This window comes from Chelon labrosus (genome assembly GCF_963514085.1).
Source record: "Chelon labrosus genome assembly, contig: SCAFFOLD_31, whole genome shotgun sequence".
Lineage (NCBI taxonomy): Eukaryota > Metazoa > Chordata > Actinopteri > Mugiliformes > Mugilidae > Chelon > Chelon labrosus.
The window spans coordinates 870,783-890,780 of NW_028181545.1; the positions used below are offsets into that span (position 1 = coordinate 870,783).

The 19,998-nt window shown below is 41.4% G+C and overlaps 1 protein-coding gene across 4 annotated transcripts in view; it reads left to right on the forward strand.

The window, feature by feature from the left end:
- LOC311509913 (protein NLRC3-like) overlaps positions 1–18,862 on the forward strand; it is a 34,188-nt gene extending 15,326 nt beyond the window's left edge. For 3 of the 4 annotated variants that reach the window (XM_084575352.1, XM_084575353.1, XM_084575355.1), the window contains 4 exons: positions 7,691–7,864; positions 8,808–8,981; positions 14,428–14,601; positions 15,409–18,862. In XM_084575352.1, the coding sequence (XP_084431478.1) occupies positions 7,691–7,864; positions 8,808–8,981; positions 14,428–14,601; positions 15,409–15,427 (541 nt within the window). In that variant the 3' untranslated portion in view covers positions 15,428–18,862. Of the gene's footprint in view, positions 1–7,690; positions 7,865–8,807; positions 8,982–10,427; positions 14,341–14,427; positions 14,602–15,408 lie in introns of those variants that run through there. The other variant, XM_084575354.1, reaches the window with a different exon arrangement.
- The last annotated feature ends 1,136 nt before the right edge of the window (positions 18,863–19,998 follow it).

A 19,998-nucleotide genomic window follows, 5' to 3' on the forward strand; every position in this document is an offset into this window, starting at 1 on the left:
AACTAATAAAAACTAAAATGACAGCTTGACACAAAGACTAGACTAAAACTAAAATTAAAACAGGCCGCCAAAAACAACACTACTCAGTGGTAGGATAAAGTACACAGGCTGCTGTTTTATCTCTTGACGCCCAGAAGACATTTGATCAGATGGAATGGCCGTACATGCTGAAGACACTGAAGTAATTTGGATTTGGAGAAATTTTGATTGAATGGGTGAAAATAATTGACCTTAAACCAGTATCTTCTATTCTCACTAATTGAGACACATCTCAGCCCTTTGAGTTACAGCGGGGTGTGAGGCAGGGCGTCCCTCTTTCTCCTCTTCTTTCTGATATCACCTTGGAACCACTTGCTATAGGTATAAGAGGTCACCCAGGTATTCATGGTGTAAAGTTTGGTGATGCTGAAAGCCTTGTTAATCTGTATGCTGATGATTTATTGATTTGTTTATCAGACCCAATGGTCTCAGTTCCCAACCTCCTGGATTATAGAAAATCATTTAGTAGATTGTCTGGGACACAGTTAACTGGGACAAGTGTGAGTTCATGCCATTGACTAACATGTGTCCTACTTTCTTGAAATCTTTGCCATTTAAATGAGCTACTACTCATATTAATTATCTTGGCCTTAAGATCTCCAGAAACCCCAAACTTTTACTGGAATTGAATTCTTTGGACATGGTGGATAAACTTAAAGCCAGTATTAGAAACTGGAAGTTGCTCCCTCTCTCAATGATTGGCTGCATTAATGCCATTAAAATGGTTGCACTTCCAAGGTTCTTGTATCTCTTTCAAAACCTCCCTGTTTATTTGCCATTACATTTTTTTTAAAACAACTAATCCAATGTACAGAAGTGTTCTATGAACTCCAGATATCAGTTCATTCAGTTTAAAGTCATACATAGACTGCATTATTCCAAAACTAAACTTAATAGAATATGTGGATCAGTGTCTTCCATGTGTCATAGATGTAACAGAGCTGAAGGTTCACTCTCACATTTGTTCTGGTACTGCCCAGCACTGGACAACCTTTGGAGCGACATATTTAACTGGTTCTCTAGGCAATATAAAATAAATATTCAACCGGACTGTAACCTGGCTATCTTTGGTTCTTCTGGAAGGATATCAACCCTCCCTTCCCACTGTGAGCAGGTTCTCAAAACGGGCACGGTAGCAGCCAAAGAACTGATTTTACTTCATTGGAAGTCTCCATCAGCGCCTTGCTTTAAGAGGTGGCTCCATGAAATGGTTTTTGTTTCTAGGATGGAACAGATTCACCTTAGCAGATGGAGTGCACCAACTTTTTAGGAGAAAGCATGGAAGCCATTTTGGCCTTACTTGATGAGACCTAAATGAACAGTCTGTGAATTAGACTGCAATGTGGTGGTGGTTTACGTGTGTAACCTAACCTGTTAGCTGTCATACGTCAATCATTTCATTCCTGTGTTGTCATTGGTTATCAAAGTCACGAGCCCATCAGAGTCAATGAATTGTGTAAGTGAGGGACTAATGGTGCAGGTTAGTGTGATGTGTAGTGAGCATGCAACAAGAGAGACAGACGCTATGGACCAGAGAGCTAAGACGGAGGCATGGTGGTGTGGGGAGCATTTAAGTTTAGTGGTGGAGGTTGACTACTCGTTGGTCCTGATATAAACTTCTGTGTGACCTGAAGAGGTGAATATGATGCGTCTGCTTGTATCTTGTTCTATATCTAACTGTTCTAGTGTAAAGGGTTAGGGTTAGAGTTCTAGTTTTCAGGCCCCACCGCACACAAGCTTCATCAACAGGCCTGCAACGGTTCAAATCTCATTAATAGAGTGTGTTTTATAAATGAATGTGTGTGGGCCACAGGTTAATATTGAGTTTAGAGTTGTGAATTAAAGCACACTGTTTTAAAGGTGACTTGAAGATCCTAAAGAGATCAGAGTTAGTTTGAAGAGTATCTTACAAATAGTTTGGTCTTGAAGTTAAAGGAAAGGTGTGAAACCAAGAGAACCTGAGAATTTTATTTTGAAAACCTCTTTATTTACATATTGCATTTTATTTTTACTGGACAATCAAAACCTTTACATTTTATTTCATTTAGTAAATAAATACCTGAGGAGGAGGATTATTGCATTTAAAGTAGAGTTGTGGTCATTTATTAAAGTAACCTATATTATTAGAGTTACATACGTTATAAAAGTGACATATAAAATAGTTGTATCTTTCTACAAGGAGCCCAGGCCCAGTCTCATAGTATTAACCACTCTAGCTTTATATTTAACTACATGGGACCTGGGTTACATATGTTTTAGTTCAAACTGTTATTAAAAGTGTTAAAATAACATTTCATGAAGGTTGAAATAGTTTGATGAATGGCTTAAAAATGTAATAAATAAGTTTGAAATGTTTTTTTAAAGACACAGAAGTGCATTATTAAATCTTTCATTTTATTTTGAAAGAGCTCACGGTGAGAGAAGAAGTACCAATGGAGAAAGAGGGTAATACTGGTCCCTGATTGGTCAAAGGTGTGTGATTGGTGGGGTCAGACCGGAAGAGAGAGTGAGTGTAAAAATGAACTAGAGAATGAACGAGAACGAGAGACGATCGGAACGAGCGCCGACGAGTCACCTGGCAGTAATGTAATGCAGAGCTGCCAACTCTCACGCTTTCGCCGTGTGACACACGGTTTTGCCTGTTTTCACACACACTCACGCCACACATCCAATTTCTCACGCAAAAAAAAAAAATCCGATCTTGGTCCGAGACTCTTCCGTTCCTTTTCAAACTCCACGACGGTAGATGGCGCTGATGAGCGCACCTGAACCTTTGCGCTGCGCTACACCTGCAGTGCACCCCTTTACTATCTATGCCTGCACCCCGAAGTAGACAGAAGAAGAGATACAGAGACCAACAAGACAGCAGGAGAAACCAGAAACTACTTTGAGAAGTCTGTTAAAGAAGAGAATCTGAGCTGAGACTAGGCCAGTAACCATGCACACAGATCATAGACAAGGACTTTACCCAGCTTCTGATCTGCATCTGATACTGATTATGCCTCATTTTAGCTATTTTTAATGCATTCATCTGTTTTATTGCTTGAAAAAGTTGTACTGTTTAAGCACTTTATTTGTTGCACTTTATTTGTCTCTGATGGACCATGTGGTGGGAGACTTTGAATGAAGAATAATGTCCCTCCCTAACTAATCTTGTGTCGTTTTTGGCTGAACATAAATCATTAAGTGCTCTTAAGAATACAATTGTTCACAACATAGGTTAGGTTTTAGTTAAGAATGAGTTTAATACCAGTGTAATCAAATTATCAATCAACCTACCTAGGTCAAATCTTAAACACTGATCTATGAATAAGGCTTTATTGTCATTTAGGCACACCGATAGTTTCCTGGTCGAATGTTCAGCTCAAGTCTACAGACTAAGACCTACAAGTCAGGATGCCGAACATGAATCAGAATAAGTTCAGGTATTGCACATCTTTAGCAGACCGCCCAAAAATCCACTAGAATGCTGGAAACCACATCTACTTAATCCAGAATCTCCTGGGGGTGGACCTTCAGCTATGTCTGCTTCACAGAATGTAACCAATATTGTCCATCTTCAGTGGGCTGCAACTATCAACAGCTTTGGACCTCCCCACAAACCACCAGAATGCAGGGTACAACATGGGTACAACATCAAATTCATTACTGTTATCTTATATCTGAGCCACCAATTTGTGTGACTGCGTGCACGGCATAATGTTGGTCACCCACGACAAAATCTCACTCCAAGGTTTTTTGAAAAGTTGGCAGGTATGTGTAATGTAATGAGATAAAGTGGTAGTTTCAGTATCTAGAGGACTGTCTGCTCCACATTCTGGACCTGGACAGCTGAGCTACGCCTGATTGGGGACAACTGGAGACATTTCTGCTCCAAGTTTCTTTGGAGTTGTGCACGTTTCGCTAGCTTCTTCGCGTCATTAGCATTCGCTAGCTAAGTGAATGGAGCATTAGCCGCTGCGTAGCTAAAGCAGCTAACTCTGTGGCTGAGCCTTGCTGTTTCTACACGGGACCGTGAGGATTTATCTGGAACACTGCCGGTACCGGGACAAGTTGTCGGTCGGACGTCGTCTCAGGCGGGTTGCCTGTGGAGACTCCATCTTTCTTTCACCTGTCTGCTTCCATATTGGGCCATTACCTTCAGCCTCGCCCTTTCATCACAGACTCGGACTGGATCAACTTCATTTAAATCACCAGTGTGGGAACACTTTGGTTTCCCGGTGCAACATAACGGTGATGGCACGCGAGTGGTGGACCGGACAAAGACTGTCTGCCGACGATGTTTGGCGGAGGTGCGGTTAGTGATGGGCAATCGAGGCTTTGTTGAAGCCTCGACACGTGATTCAAAAAAAGGTTCATTACTCGAAGCTTCAGTGACACAGTGCTCTATTAGGACATCTAGTGGACAATAAAATGTAGTGCAATGGAGACGTGTCATACTGGTTCATGCTTGTATGGGACTTGATTTGCCATGCACATTCCTATTCGACTACATTACATGGATATGTGGTTTAAAGTTTATTATAAGAAACTTATATAGCCTACAAATAACAATAAAATAAATAATAAAGAACCAATGGGAATCGAACCGTTGTTTCGCTAACGAGAGACCGGTGATTTCACAGTGTACCACGAACCTCAGAAGTGATGCATCGTTGTCGGTGGAGCATTTTGATTTTGACGTCACTGCTACACTCTATGAACCGTTCCTAATTTACACTAATGATTATGTTTCAGTGCTTACATCAACTATTTTGTTTTGCTCTTGGTATCATGGTTTAGTAGTGTTAGAGATTTAAATGCAACAGTGTCAAACCAAATCTCTCTTGACTCATTATTTGCTTCGAAGACTCATCTCATCTCTCCTGAAGAGCCGAGACAACCAAACCAGTGACAGGGTTTCTGAATGAAGCAGTGAAATGGTTCATACGTCACAAAACACGTGATTTGTCCTCAGGGGCGCTGCTAGGGATTTTGGGCCCCATGAAAAGAATCTTTACAGGGCCCCCCAACACAGCAGCGAAATTCTTTGATGCTATTTTACATACAATTATGCATTTTAATGGTATTTTTGACTATCATTACAATATTTGTGAAAGAAGAACAACATGACAGTTGACATGTACAGTAGGGGAAGAACTGAGCACTCTGAATACAATGGAATTCATTTTGATTCATTTATTTGCTGCAACACTGATTCTTAAATTGGAAATAAACTCTTCCATGAAAAAATAGCAATTATAATCAGTGGAGAGAAAAAAATCTCAGCAAAAACAAAAACACCATCAAAATACAAAATGGCCATATATGATTTCTCATCATTTAAGTAGAACTTAATGAAAGAATGGCAAATATATAACGTTGCCGACTGAGTCAAGCTTCCTTTTGCAACCTTTCAATCACTGGTCCTTGCTCAACTTTTCACACCAAAAGCCCAATGCCAAGCCTTCTCACGTGCAAAATCACTTATCAGGTCTTTGAAGTCCAGCTTTCTAGCCAACTGACTCTCAAATGACAGCATGGCAAGACTGCAAAGTCTTTCCTGAGACACTGTGGACCTCAAATATATATATATTTTTTTTTATCATTTTTAGTTTACTGAACGCTCTTTCACCACCAGCAAGAGTAACTGGCAGGCTTGCGCTACCTGCAGCTGATTCAGTCGGACTGAACCATTTTACATAAATAGAGGGGGGGAAGGGGGGCCCTGCAGGCGTTGATGTTGCCAAAACAAATAAAGTTATTGTTACCAGGACATTGAAAATAAAACATTTGTGATTATTTGTTAGTTAATAACTTAGTGTCATTATTTTTTTCTGTATTATAATTTCATCATCATTAGGGGCCTCTCTGGGCCCCCCTCAATCATGGGCCCCTAGAATCCGTCTCCTTTACCCCCCCTTTTCGGCGCCCCTGTTTGTCCTAACCAAAACTATACACGCACTTCTGACTATATGTCTATATCTTATCTGTATATATCTCTCTCTATCTTATCTATATATAATGATATTTTGAACTATCGATGTAACTATGTCTATCTATAAATCTAGTGTTGTCTAACTATGTAACTAATTTATCTATTTCTCTCTGAATCTTACGATCTATCTCCACAAAATACGCAACTAACTCCAACTACAGCAACAAACCAACCTACTATGCAAAGAAACATTCATGAGCACCACTAAATAGGGATAGGATATCCGAGATATCCCTAAACACACTCGATCCCACCAGGTGATTCACATGACAAACCGAACCCCTCAGGTGATTCGTTTGCCGCTGAAGCATTCGAAGCACTTGAACTGCTTCGAACGTCACTCAAGTGCTTCGAACGTCACTAGTCACGTGACCGAACCACGCCTCGGCACAGTGGTTCGATACAATTGCTTCATGAGCTACGGCGCATGTGTCGGAGCCTCGGGTGTCAGAGGGCCATCACTAGGTGCGGTACGTCGCTGGAAACACATCAAACATGCTAACGCACATAAGACGGCATCACCCCGATATGTCTGTCACTGGTGCGAGGAAAAAAAACGTGTGTGCAACAAGTTAGTTGAGTTAGTTTCTTCTAATCAAGTTACCAAAGTTGCCAGTTGCTACCTGACTACCTCAGTTTATCCTACAAGAAATTGTGCTTTTTCTTTTCCTCTGTATGAACAAAATGAATGAATGGTATGAGAACCCTCCTAATGCATTAGTTGGATGTTTTATTCTAGTTTTTACTTTTACAACAGGAGGTGGTTTTTAGTTTTTTCACTCTATTGGTGTCTGTTCAAAATCAATGAATAAAGCTAGTTTTCTACATGTGTGAGTTTTTGTTTCTTTGTTCCTGTTGGACCGAACCGTGACTTGTGTGGACCGTTCCACCCCTATCATTAACAGAGTTCTTGGTGTCACTAATCATTCTTTCTGTCCATACTGTCTGTGGAGACGTCCCCTTCTAGTCTGACTCCAATGAGACAAGATGGAGGACAACATCCACAGTGTTGTTGTGTGGATGAATGATTGTAAAGTTGATCTTCAACTCATCTTGTTCTTCAGCACATCCAGTCAGTATCTTTGTGTTTCCACAGTGTTTCCTGCTGAGCTGCAGTGGAGGGACAGGAACTCAAAGAGGAACTTTGATTAGTGTCAGTCAGACTGCTGAAGCTTCATATTAGTGTCAGCTGAACAGTGGAGTTGTGTTAGGAAGAGACCACTTCACAGTCAGTGTGGACAGCAGGAATCTGAAGAACTCTGTAATGTCCATATGACATGTGACTGTTGTTGGAAGACACACTTGAACATGTCAACTTGTCCTTTAACATTTGAATGACACAAACCTCCTGAGACACCAAATCCAGGAAGAAGAAGGTCCTGGAATCAAAGAACTAATCAACAGTTTGTAGTCCAACATGTGTGAGGAGGAGATATTGATCCTGTAATGAGGTCAGCAGCATCTTATTGATCTGTGTTGACATGAATAGTTGTCTGAATGTTGTGCTGACGTTTGGATGATGTCTGTAGAAGGCTGACATGATGAAGATCCACAATAACACAAGGTCAAAGTCACTCTACTCATTTTAGAGAACAGCTCATTGATCAGGACACATTTCAGACCTCAACACATCTGATTGATCATCAATCATTTCATCTTTCATTTTTTATTCAGATTGGACAGCTGCAGTTTGTCAGAGATCAGCTGTGATTCTCTGGTCTCAGCTCTGAAGTCCAACCCCTCCCATCTGAAACATCTGGACCTGAGTATCAACAACCTGAAGGATTCAGGAGTGAAGCAGCTGTGTGGTTTTCTGGAGAGTCCAGACTGTAGACTGGAGAAACTGGAGTGAGTTCACTGTCTGTTACTGTTGTAGATCTGATATGTTTAATCACCAACTGAATCTAATTTATTTTAAATAAAACTTTATTGTTCCTCAAAGTGAAGACAAATACAAACTCATTTAAATAACTGTATAATGTTGAGCTTCATTTATGGAGTGAAATTAGTCTCAAAATGGTCACAAATGCATGTTCCATGATCCACACGTGAAACATGACATTCACTAATGCGTACCTAGCTATCTGAACGTGTGTGATTGTTTTGCAAATTCACAAATCAGATGGTTCAACTTCACAAAGCTCATCCTTTTCGTTTTCAAAAGACTTCCTGTCTTACGAGTGTCTAAGCCTACGCATACGGATCAGCAGATACGGACAGATCAGGCTGCGCACGCACACAGAGTTTTGAGACTATTTTCACGCTGCTCAGATCCACAGATCCACAAATGCATGGTGCCTTTAAGTGTCACCGGGAAAATGGGAAATCTGGGCTTTGGGCCAAGTGTGCTATATCTTTCCTTTAGGGAAAATGAATCTTTACTGATATAACTCACTTCTCGTTTAGTTCCAACACTGAACTCAACAGAGGACCACGTAGATATTAATATATATTTTTAATTTAAGATTATTTTAAACATTTAAACATCTTTGGTCCAATAAGTCTTTGGTACAGGCTAAAAGCGGTTAGTGCTCAACCGCAGACAGTACCGGGACCCCCGACTAGTTGGTCTGAAGTGAGTTTATAAATCAAATATAAATGTAAATAATACAAACTAATACTTTGTTATAAACTCTGTGATAATGTTTTGGATAGATGGCGGTATCTAATGCGCTGCTGATTCCATTGCTGATAATCATTCCTGGTGAACACACACATTGATGAGGACACATTTAAAACCTCAACACATCTGATTGATCATCAATCATTTCATCTTTTATTCTTTATTCAGATTGATATTATGCAGTTTGTCAGAGATCAGCTGTGATTCTCTGGTCTCAGCTCTGAAGTCCAACCCCTCCCATCTGAAACATCTGGACCTGAGTTACAACAACCTGAAGGATTCAGGAGTGAAGCAGCTGTGTGGTTTTCTGGAGAGTCCAGACTGTAGACTGGAGGAACTGGGGTGAGTTCACTGTCTGTTACTGTTGTAGATCTGATATTAGGGCTGGGTGACAGTGTTGGGTATAGTTACTTTATAAAGTAGTTAGTTAGGTTACTACGTTACCATCAATTAAAAGTAATCCGTTACGTTACAGCGTTACCTATGAATAAAAGTAACGCGTTAGAGTACTCGTGCGTTACCAAACATTAAAAGCCGTTTGCAGCGCCTCACACATGCTGCAACTCAGCGACACAGACACACAGCCTCCTTTAAATGCACAGAGAAGTCCTGACAATGAATAACGTCAGTCATCCAACCAAATGAACTCTGCAGGATAACAATACCAGGAAAGACAGTCAGCAATATGCCACAGAGCGTTTCATTCATGAATTATGTTTTGATCAGTTAGAACATATGATCAAATCTCAGGAGTTTCATTTTGTTTGCTACTCATATACACCTACCCAGCCCAGGTAGCCTATATATGAGCACCTAACAAGATTAGGAAACTCCTGAATTGTTTTTAACCTGAATGCAGTTATGAAAGTGCATTTAATTGAGCTTAAGTAAACACAATCTGAGGTAAACAGGTAGCAGATTCACATCCATTAAAAATGAACGACCAGTCAACGATCTAACAGACATTTTTACAGCTGCCTCTATGTCAAACAAAAATGATAACAGGCCGAATAACACAAACAATAAAATGGCTCACTGGCACACAGGCAAATGACAAATAGCCTAATAGCTGAACTATGAAAATACTATTCAAGTGTCACAAGCCTAAATTCACTTTACCATCGTCCACTTCCATTTACTCTTCAAAGTAGTGATTAAAACGTAGCAGAAGAAGATTTTAGAAACGTCTGTCTGACAGTCGACTTCTCTGAGGAGTAAGAACGAGACTCCTGAGGCTGGAAAGCCTCTCCACGGGTGCACTGGAGGGTGGTGGAGTATTGAAGCCCAGAAATACTGTCTTGATCCTGGGGAACTTGTTGAACATATCGATCTCCACACCTGACTTAAAATACTCAGCAATTTGAGTGTCCACTGACTCTGAGACCTGGCTGTCCTCTGTAAATGAAAAAAAGTCGTCTCCTCCGCTGAATGAACAATTCTCCAACCTGCCTGTGATTCCTCTTCCATTTTCAAACTGTCATGTAACATCATCAGTTTGTATCATCAGATTCCACATGTACGCTTTAGTCAGATATGTGTATCTATGACAGATGGATGTTTATCTTGCTGTTCTCTTCTCTCTTTCTTCTGTCTGTACCCGGCTGGCCTTAGGCAGATGGTTCCTCCATATGAGCTGGGTTCTGTTCAAGGTTTCTTCCTGTTAAAGGGAGTTTTTCCTGCCACCGTCTCCTTCAGGCTGCTCTGGAGGTTTCAGGCCGGGTTTTGTAAAGCGTCTGGAGACGATTTTTTATTGTTACTGATGCTATATAAATAAAATTGAATTGACAGGTGCAGGTGACAGTTCCTCCAGCAGTGGATGCTCCAGCACACGGCACTCGGCAGCAAGCAGCACCTTGGCAGCGTCTTTTTTAGCCTCATCCTTTACCCAGAGCAGTTTGAGTTTAGGAATGGTCAGTGCAGCCAGCAGGGCCTCCTTGCTGTCCAGCGTGGATGCAAAGCGTCTCTTTATGGCCTGCAAGATATAGGCGTATTGAAATTAGTTTAAAGCCTGCAGTGTAAATCTCATCAATGTTTGTTTGATATGAGCAAAAACAAAAAACAGACGAAAAAAGCTCAACTACCTCAACTATGACATCAGGCAGGCCAGATGTCATCCGGGAGAGACTGTCTTTTAGATCCAGTGTTTTAGCCATCAGGGCCTCCAGTGTCGGCAGGATAGTTCCATAAAAGCAGTTCTCCTCCCCTTGAAGAATATCCAGGGCCATGGCCAGCGCTTTGAGAATCACGCAGTACTCTTTAATAAACTGCTGCTCCCTGTCCGTAATGCACCTGATGCCCAGTTGGGTGCATAAGTTCTGCAGGTCAGTGATGGGGATGTCTATGACCCTGCACAAAGCCTCATGAAAAGAGTCCATCTGGTCGTCGTGGCAACCAGCAGCTTTCTCCTGCTGAATGTTTCCACAGTTTCTGATGCTAATGTTGATCTGCTGGCTTTGGTCCAGAGTGCTGAACATTTAGCGATGGCTCTCCTGTTACTGCTCCAGTGTCACTGTTGGAAGACAGCCATTTCTCTCTGTCAGTGGTGGAGATGAGATTCAGACTGATCATACTGTCATTGCCATCACCATCACAGCTGGACAGTACATTGTTTAGATCCTCCAAAGTCACACTTTCATTCCCATCTTCCTCCTCCTCTGTTTCTGAGTCCGAGGCCGTTTTGTGAAACACCTGGAAAGCCTCAACAAAACTAGATCCATAGTCAGTGACCGTGGCTGTCACTTTCCCACCAAGGCCATATGACACATGGATTTGTTCAATCTCCCCGGCAGTTACGTCATACGTGTGCCGTCCTCTCACTAGCCTACATGCGACTGCAGCTTTCTCCAGCTTCAGAGTGAAGGGATGTATCCAGTGTGCCGTCATTCCCATGAAGCTCTTATTATTAGCTGTCCACAAGTCTGCCGTGCTAGAAACATATTCCAGATCTTCAAAGGTTGTTTTCAGTTCTTTCTCCATATCTAGGTAGGATTTGTCCAGATAGCTTGCAAAGGTTTTTCGGTCCGGCACTGTTCCCTCTGTGTTACGTGTCGTTGGGATTTTACTCATTAGTTTAGGGAAAGATGGAGACTCCACAGTTGTAACTGGAAGCATCTCCTCAACCACATAACCGGCCACAAGCTTGTGAATGTCACTGGTAGAGACAGTTTTAGCTGAGGCTGAGCTAAAACCCAGACGCTGTTGCTTTGCAGCTGGTGCACCACCGTGGTCTTCCTCAGCAGGCTTTGCTACCAGGGTGATAGAGTGGTGCTTGGATAAAAGATATTTTTTTAAATTGGAAGTGGAATTTTTTGCCATGGACAGAAGCTTTTCACCAACGCAGAGTGAGCGTTTTACCGTCATGTTGTTCTTGTCCTTTTCACTGGTGAATTGAAAATAATGTGCGTACTTCCACGATTCAAAAGCTGTCCACACACACACACACACACACACACACAGGTAACGTAGGTCAGCAGGTCACAGACGCATCATCACAGCGCTGCTCCTCCACTGACACATCTACAGGTGGCACAGTACTGTCTGACAGAAAGCAGCTGGAGTCGGAATTTTTCTTTCCTTATCTGGAGAAATTCTTAAAGTAACGGATTACTTTTTTAAAAAAATGACGAAGATGCTGATTACTTAACGCACGAAACTAACACGTTACATTACAAGTTACACGAAAAAAGTAATTAGAGTACTCTAATGCGATACTTTGTAATGCGTTACCCACAACACTGCTGGGTGATGTGGACCAAAAGTCATATCCTGATATATTTAGGCTGAATATCGATATACGATATATATCCTGATATGGAGCTTTTTCAGGTTGTGGATGGCTTACGACTGGGGCTTCTGCAGCGTGCAGTTTCACACACTCTTCGTACTGCAGTTCGTTCCACTGTTTTAGGTGGTGAAAAAGATTTGAAGTGCTTCCACCCTTTACTGTATCTTGTTCATGGCTCTATCTACATATAACCAGGGGTCGCGTTAGCCCAATATTTTCCATCTTTGACCGTTTTTTTAAACTGTGACGGAAAAACCGTACGTCCCACACAAATCAAACCCACACCATCTGAAAGCCAACAAAAATCCCTACGTTTTTATATATTTTATATCAGTGTACCTCAAAAACTGTGGCCACCCCGTAAGATTGAAACCTTTTTTCTCGAATTTCTAAGACAATCTGCTCCCTTTTGGAGCCAGCCTCAAGCGGTCACTCGATGAACTGCAGTTTTTTGCACGGCCGCTCAAGCTGAAGCCTGTTTCCCTTAGTTTAGCCCCGCCCACAAGCTCCTCCATTGGCTCTGCCGTCTCTTGTGTGATTGGCCGTCCCCGCTGTCACTCCACCTTGCTGTCACACCGGTCTGCTAGTCTTTGGTCAGGAGTCCTTGTTAATCTGCTACTGTAAATTGTTCCTTTGTTCTGCCTGGGTCACGTCAGCTAGAAGGATTGGAATATCAGAGCTTTCATTTACATTAACCTTTGAATCGGTGTCCATGTGTGGATGTGTGTTTGGTAATTAGCCGCAGCCAGGATGTCTACAAAAAGAAAAGTGGACATAAGAGACTTCTTTACAAGTCAAAGTGGAAGTTCCTCAAAGAAATGCGTTCCAGCCATCCTGCAACACCTTCACTGGCTCCAATAAAGCAGCAGATCCACTTCAAGATCCTCCTCATCATTTACAAAGCTCTCAATAATCTTGTAAAGTCTATTAGTTTGATTGAAAGTGCTGATGAATCAAACTTCTCTCTGACACTAATTTCAAATCAAATGTAATACTTGACTACTTCCACTGAATAATGGACATTTGATTCAGTTTCTCTCCACCTGTGATGCCAGTTTGACCTGCCCACCACTGGGTGGTGCTTTGTAAATGAGCTCTGTTTACCATAGATTCCATAAATAAGTGTAACATTGGTGGTACTGAGTTGGAGTGAAGTTGACTAACAAGGTGAAACACAGAATTGGGTGATAATGTTTAGCTACATGCTTTACAAGCAGTCAAACCAAAAAAGGGAACATTAAAGTTAAAAGTAGCAATAGAAAACTAGAAGAACTACTAGAAAACACAGTCAACTGAAAGATTAGAGTTTTATTAAAAATACTTGTGTCCCCCCCACCTCTGAGATCAAAATGTGGTCCTTGACCGAAGCACTTCAACCCTACGGTACCGTCTGAGAGCTGTTAGCGCTTAAAAATCGATTATGACGGGATTTTTATGACCCTGTCAGTCAAAATGAGAGACAACTAAAAAGTCTAGCTCAACCTCTGCATATAACGTCATTTTGTTGCTCATCTGATACTTTGAATCTGAACCATCTCCAAATTACTGAGCCACTGCTTTTTCTTTTACTAACCAATTTCTCCTCCACACACTCTGCAGACGTTGTTGCTCCTCCTCTGTGCATGAAAGAGGAGGGACGGGGGGAGCAGTGCAGAGAGCTCCGGGTCAGCAGCTTGATGGAGCAAGGATCACAGCGCTAATTTGAACTATATCCATATACCAGATATAGTTTAAATACCGTATCACATTAAAACATAGATCCATATATTTATTAATGTGATATATCACCCAGCCCTATCTGATATGTTTAATCACCAACTGAATTTAATGTATTTTATGTAAAACTTTATTGTTCCTCAAAATGAAGACAAATACAAACTCATTTAAATAACTGTATAATGTTGAGCTTCATTCCTGGTCAACACACACATTGATGAGGACACATTTAAAACCTCAACACATCTGATTGATCATCAATCATTTCATCTTTTATTCTTTATTCAGATTGTGGGGCTGCAGTTTGTCAGAGATCAGCTGTGATTCTCTGGTCTCAGCTCTGAAGTCCAACCCCTCCCATCTGAAACATCTGTACCTGAGAGACAACAACCTGAAGGATTCAGGAGTGAAGCAGCTTCTTGATCTTGTGAAGAGTCCAGACTATAAACTGGAGAGTCTGGAGTGAGTAGAGGGTTCCAGTCAGTCCATGCTGCTTTCATCAGTATTGTCCTAAACACACTTAGTATCAAAGATCCAGTGTTTCCTGTAAACCTGCAGCTTCTCAGTGAAGCTGTGAGAGGAGAATGGAGACAGGCTTCAGGATTGGACAGAAAGACAGAGAGAGAGACAACAGTCAGCCAATCAGATGAGCCAGAAGCTTGTTGTGATCATGTGTTTGAGTTGATGTGAAGACGACTGTTGTTGTTGTGTTGATGTGTCCAGGAAATAAAGCTGGATTCCAGCTGACAGCCTTCCAAGATGTATAGAGACAGTGGTGGTCATTCATCAGATCTGATCAACAACTGATCACAGCTCTGAGATCAGTCTGACTGAAGCCTGCACATCACAGAACCAGCATTACATTTAGTAACCATGAGCAGAGTCATCACATGTGTCATTAGTTTGATCAGATCTCTTCAATGACAGCCTCCATGTTTATTAGTCAGCTGATCTTTGTTTAAATGGAGCAGCAGTAAATCCATCACTAAAGTGTTGGTGCAGTAATGAAGCGTTCAGGACTCTCAGCAGTTTATTAGTCAAATCTGCAGAGGAAACAGACTTGATGCTAAAAGTCTCTGCAGGTCTGTGTGTGTTCACTCCAACACGTTAACATGAAGCTGAAAGGAAGCTGGCTGAGCTCCACAGCTGCTCCACTGCTGCTCTGAACAGGACTGAAGTCCCTGCTGCTCTTTCTACTGGATGTGATGATGAAGGGAGACTCTGGAAACACTCCTTCACCTCCTCTCTTCTTTCTCCTCCTCTCTACAGGCCGTGGTCATTCTGGTAAACAGGACGGTGTGTGTTGTGAGAGGATGAGCTGTGTCCTGATGATCCAGAGGTTGAAGCAGACTCTGACTGGACCATGTTACTGGGAGGTGGAGAGGAGAGCTTCATCCACATGGTCTCCATTTAAGACCGTCAACAGAGCTGCACTTCAACTCTTCACAGAGCTCCAACAAATCAAGTCCAGTCCCTCATGAATGATTCAGACACATGTCAACCTGCCAGCATCAACAGTCCTTCCTGTTGTTGTGTAGATGTTTGTTCCATGTCTTCTCTTGTCTCTGTAGAAACAGTAGATTCCAGATGTTTTTACTCCTGTTTCATCCACATGGTTATTGTGTTGGAGCGAGCAGCAGCTGCTTTATCTGTCATTGGTTATTGGTTGGTGAGTGTTTCCTGTTTGTAGAACTGGTGGTGAACTGTAGGAACAGGTGAGTTTAGAGACTAAAAGATGATTTAAAAGCAGCTGAAGATAAAACATGAAGCTGTCGACTGTAAAGCTCACAGTCAGACCAGAGACTCCATCAGATCCATGCTGGAGCTGGAATGAGTCTTCTTCAGTTACATCCACAAATACATCACTGCAGATGATCATATATATTAGAGGTGGGACAGTTGTTCTGTGTGTACAACAGTATCACAATGGAGGATAACGTATGTGGTATTACAACGACAGAGTGCAGTAGAGAAGTAAATAACTCCATGTAAATATTATAAAGCTTAAATAAATCATAAGTTGCCTTTTGGTTAGTGCTGTCAGATATTGAAGAGTTGTATAGTTTGACATTTGCTGTTAGTTCAAGGATTGTTGGTTTCTTTTTTAAAACTTTGGATCAATGAATATAAAGTTTGGTTAAAATAATAAACAAACTGATCACATAGAATTGTGAGGAGAGATTTTTGTCAAAGTCTATAAATCCAAGTAGTACATTTCTCCAACATAAAACTAAACCAGAATATAACCAATCAATAATGTAATGTGACAGTCTGCTGCAGAGAAATGTTGGAAGCTCACATGACCAAGATCAGTGAGTCAGTGTTTCCCTGAGATCTCCACAAAATGTCCAGTTTACATCCATGTCTCTTTTCAGCCTTTGTATATTAATATTAGTCGTGTAAAATCTGTGGATCATTTTGATCTTATTGGTTCAACTAAACTAATGTGGTAAAAGTCCACATTTATTCCAACAAACGTTCCCAACAAAGGTAGACCAGTACGATGAAGCAGAAGGTGAACTCATCATGTCTTGTTGAAATAGTTGTCAGATGATTTTGTTTCTGTTTTAGATCCGTCCAACAGTGCAGCGTGATCAGTGTTTCCTCTGGAGTCTTTTAGAAGTGGAATAATTCATGGCGCGCACTGCTCACACGTTCTCCACGCACAAGAAAATATATGCAGCGCATAAAATAAAATCCAACATGAACTGTAAATAAATAAATAAATCATTTGTTTATGTGCCATTTTGCAACGTAACTCAGTGAGTCAGTGGTGGTTCTACATTGAATTACGCCCCGGGTGAGACCCCCTCCAAGCAATTACTGTTGTATAAGCATTGAAAGCATCAGAGTAAAAAGGTTAACAAACGTAGAGCAACAATTAACATGGGTTTGACTTTGCTCAGTGTCGGTTCAGATGTTAAAGAAAACAAAGTGATTTAAAGTCTACATCTATGTTTTATTAAATAGAAGAAAAGATGGTTGACAGGTGATGACAGGTGATCACTTCTCATTTTACAGCTTCCTGGACAAAACATTTCTACAGTTTCTACTCGCTCTGACTGAGAAAATGAAACTTGCAGACGTTTAGTCTTTGAATAAACAACCAGTCATCTTTAACATTTTCATTTTTATCTTTAATAATTCATCTAGACATCAAACACACTTCACTCAAAGCTGGAGACGACACCACAAACTGCTAGAAAATGTGCATTTCTTCTTTAAGGTATGTAAATGACAGTTAGATTCTTTGCTGCCACCTAGCGGCCAACTTTAGCGTCAGCCAGGAAGTCACATGATGAGGAAAACCTGAAGCCTGGAATCAATGCAGTTCTTAACACCTGGGCACGTGTGTCCATCACTACTGTTCCTGGAGACTCCTGGCTGGCGTTACTTTGTGCAGCAGTGTCTCCTTTGTTTGGGCTATCTCCAGGTTTATTCTGATGGAAGTTTAGATGTGATTCTGTTTTGTTCTGCATATTATTGACCATCGCTGTGTTTAGCAATGTTAATCTGATGCTTGGTTTGTTGGGTTGGCTAGGAAGCAGACGTGTCTATGAAGGTAATATCACTGGTGCAACTGTAATTGATCTCCCTTGGTGTGGAAAGAGGTATGCAGCGCTTCTTCCCTTGTGTTTGATGATGAAATGATTTTCCTGTTTCTGCTCCGATGGTTTTCATTTTCTCCTGGATTTGACCGACCTGCTCCTCAGCTGTTTGGCTAGCTGTGTGTTTTTAGCACCTGAAGCTAACCTCACCTGTCCTGCTAATCTCCTCAGCAGCTGCAGGTATGCTGGTGGTGTGTGAGTCCTGCCTCCCCACCCTCTCAAAGCTGAGGGACAGCGTCTCTGGTCTGAGGGCTGACCTCAAGGAGAGGGACTAAATCCTTCAGGATTCCTCCATTGTTGCCACGACCCAGGTGAAGCTGATCAGCTGATCACCTGAGAACATCCGGTGCTGGTGAGCGGAGCATGACGGCCACGGACAACACCACCCTGCCGTGGACCGGCTCTATCACCACCAGAACTCCAGCACTAGGGAGCCAAGCCCAAGACATCAGCACCCTCCACCTCCTGCCTACGTCCCGTGGAGTCACAGTGCTTCATCCAGGAGGATGGAGGGGAGGCTCTGGTGAGCTGAGGGAACCCTGGTCAGTGGTGCACAGGGGCGCTGGGGCTCCTCCTCTTCCTCCTCCTCCTCCTCCTCCTCCAGATCTGCCACTGTGTAATAGTGTGTTCTGATATTCCAGCTGACTTTAAGCTCTGTTCAATAAGTGAATTGGTTTGTTCTAATTTCTGACAGTGAGAGGAGGGGTGTACAGATTTATCACACTTTTATAATCTTAATTGATACCCAATGATTAGATGAAGTCAATCATTGTCGTGAGACTGTTTCCAGTGTTGGGAGTAACGCGTTACAAAAGTAATGTAATTACTGTAATGTATTGCTTTTTGCTGTAACGTGGTAATTACTCCTCCCATTAAGGAAAATGTCCATCAGTTATATGAAATCTTAAAAAACTTATTTAATTTATTTTTTCAGCATTCTAATTACCTTACAAAGATTGGGGAATTAAAAGAAATTGTGATTGGATAATATTTATTTCCTGGTAGTCAGGAGGTTAGCTTGCTGCTTTATTGACGTTTAGTGACCTTAAGTTATTGTTCCTACCTCATCTTCTCATTTCTTTTCTTTATTTTTTAAACTGCTCCTATTACATTCTTCTGTTGTTAGCCTTAAGCCTAGGAGCATAATAAGATACATTTAGAATAAGTATATATATATATATATATATATATATTTCCAGTTATTTTGATGAAAGTAACTTAAAAATAATGCAGTAGTAGTGTAATGCCTTACAATTCAGAGACAGTAATATTATAATGTAACGAAGTACTTTGAAATAACAGTAACTAGTAATACATAATGTATTACGTTTTTGAAGTAACTTGCCCAACACTGACTGTTTCCAACAACAAGGGGAGTAATATTTGATGTATTTTATTTTGGTGAGAACATGTTTTTATTTTGGTCAGTGAACGGCCCTCGACTCACTGTGGCACATGCGCATTAGACGTCTCCTGAGCCTCTCAGTCTGCACGTGGAGCTGAGAGAGGCAGGTATGTTACGGAGCAGGTTAGCTTCTAAAAGTTGTTGAAGGCTCAGCATTGGAATGAGATTGTGAAAAGAGCTACGTAAGGCAGTTGTAATGCAGAAAGCGCGAGGGTTTGAAAGTTACCTCAAAAGTTAGCGTCGCATTGTTTTCAACAGAGTTCCTCTGAAGTGCCGCCGCACGTTTCAAGTCGCGCTTGGTGACGCAAGGCATTATGGGAAATGTAGTTTTTCTGTGGATGAGTCTAAAATGAATGTAAAGTGTATTTTTACTTGTCTAATGTTGAGTGTGTGTGTGAGTGCACACAAGGTGGACGTGCTTCCTCTGTGATGAGTTAGACATGTGGGACAGGGTGTGTTTATTTTATTTCTGTCATTTGTTTTACTTTCTTATTTTATTCTGGGAGGACAGAGAAGGATGTAAACTGATGCAGTCCCTGTCACATGTTTTATCATGACAGTAACAAAGATTGTAAAGAGAGCCGTGGTGTGGTGGTGACTTTGTGGGGGTATTGCAAGCTGGCTACAACTGGATAAGAGTGATTCTCTGTAACTGGTGCCTTTTGTGTCCCAGAGGTTTAACGCAAAGATTTAAAAATAAAGTTACCAATAAAATGCATTTTAACCAAGAAACAGAAAGAAACATGTGTATTTGCATATAACACAAAAAATATTTGAAAAAAATACATTATTCACATTTTTATAGGTCACTGAGTATCAGATGGCAGACAAAAATGCATGTCCCCA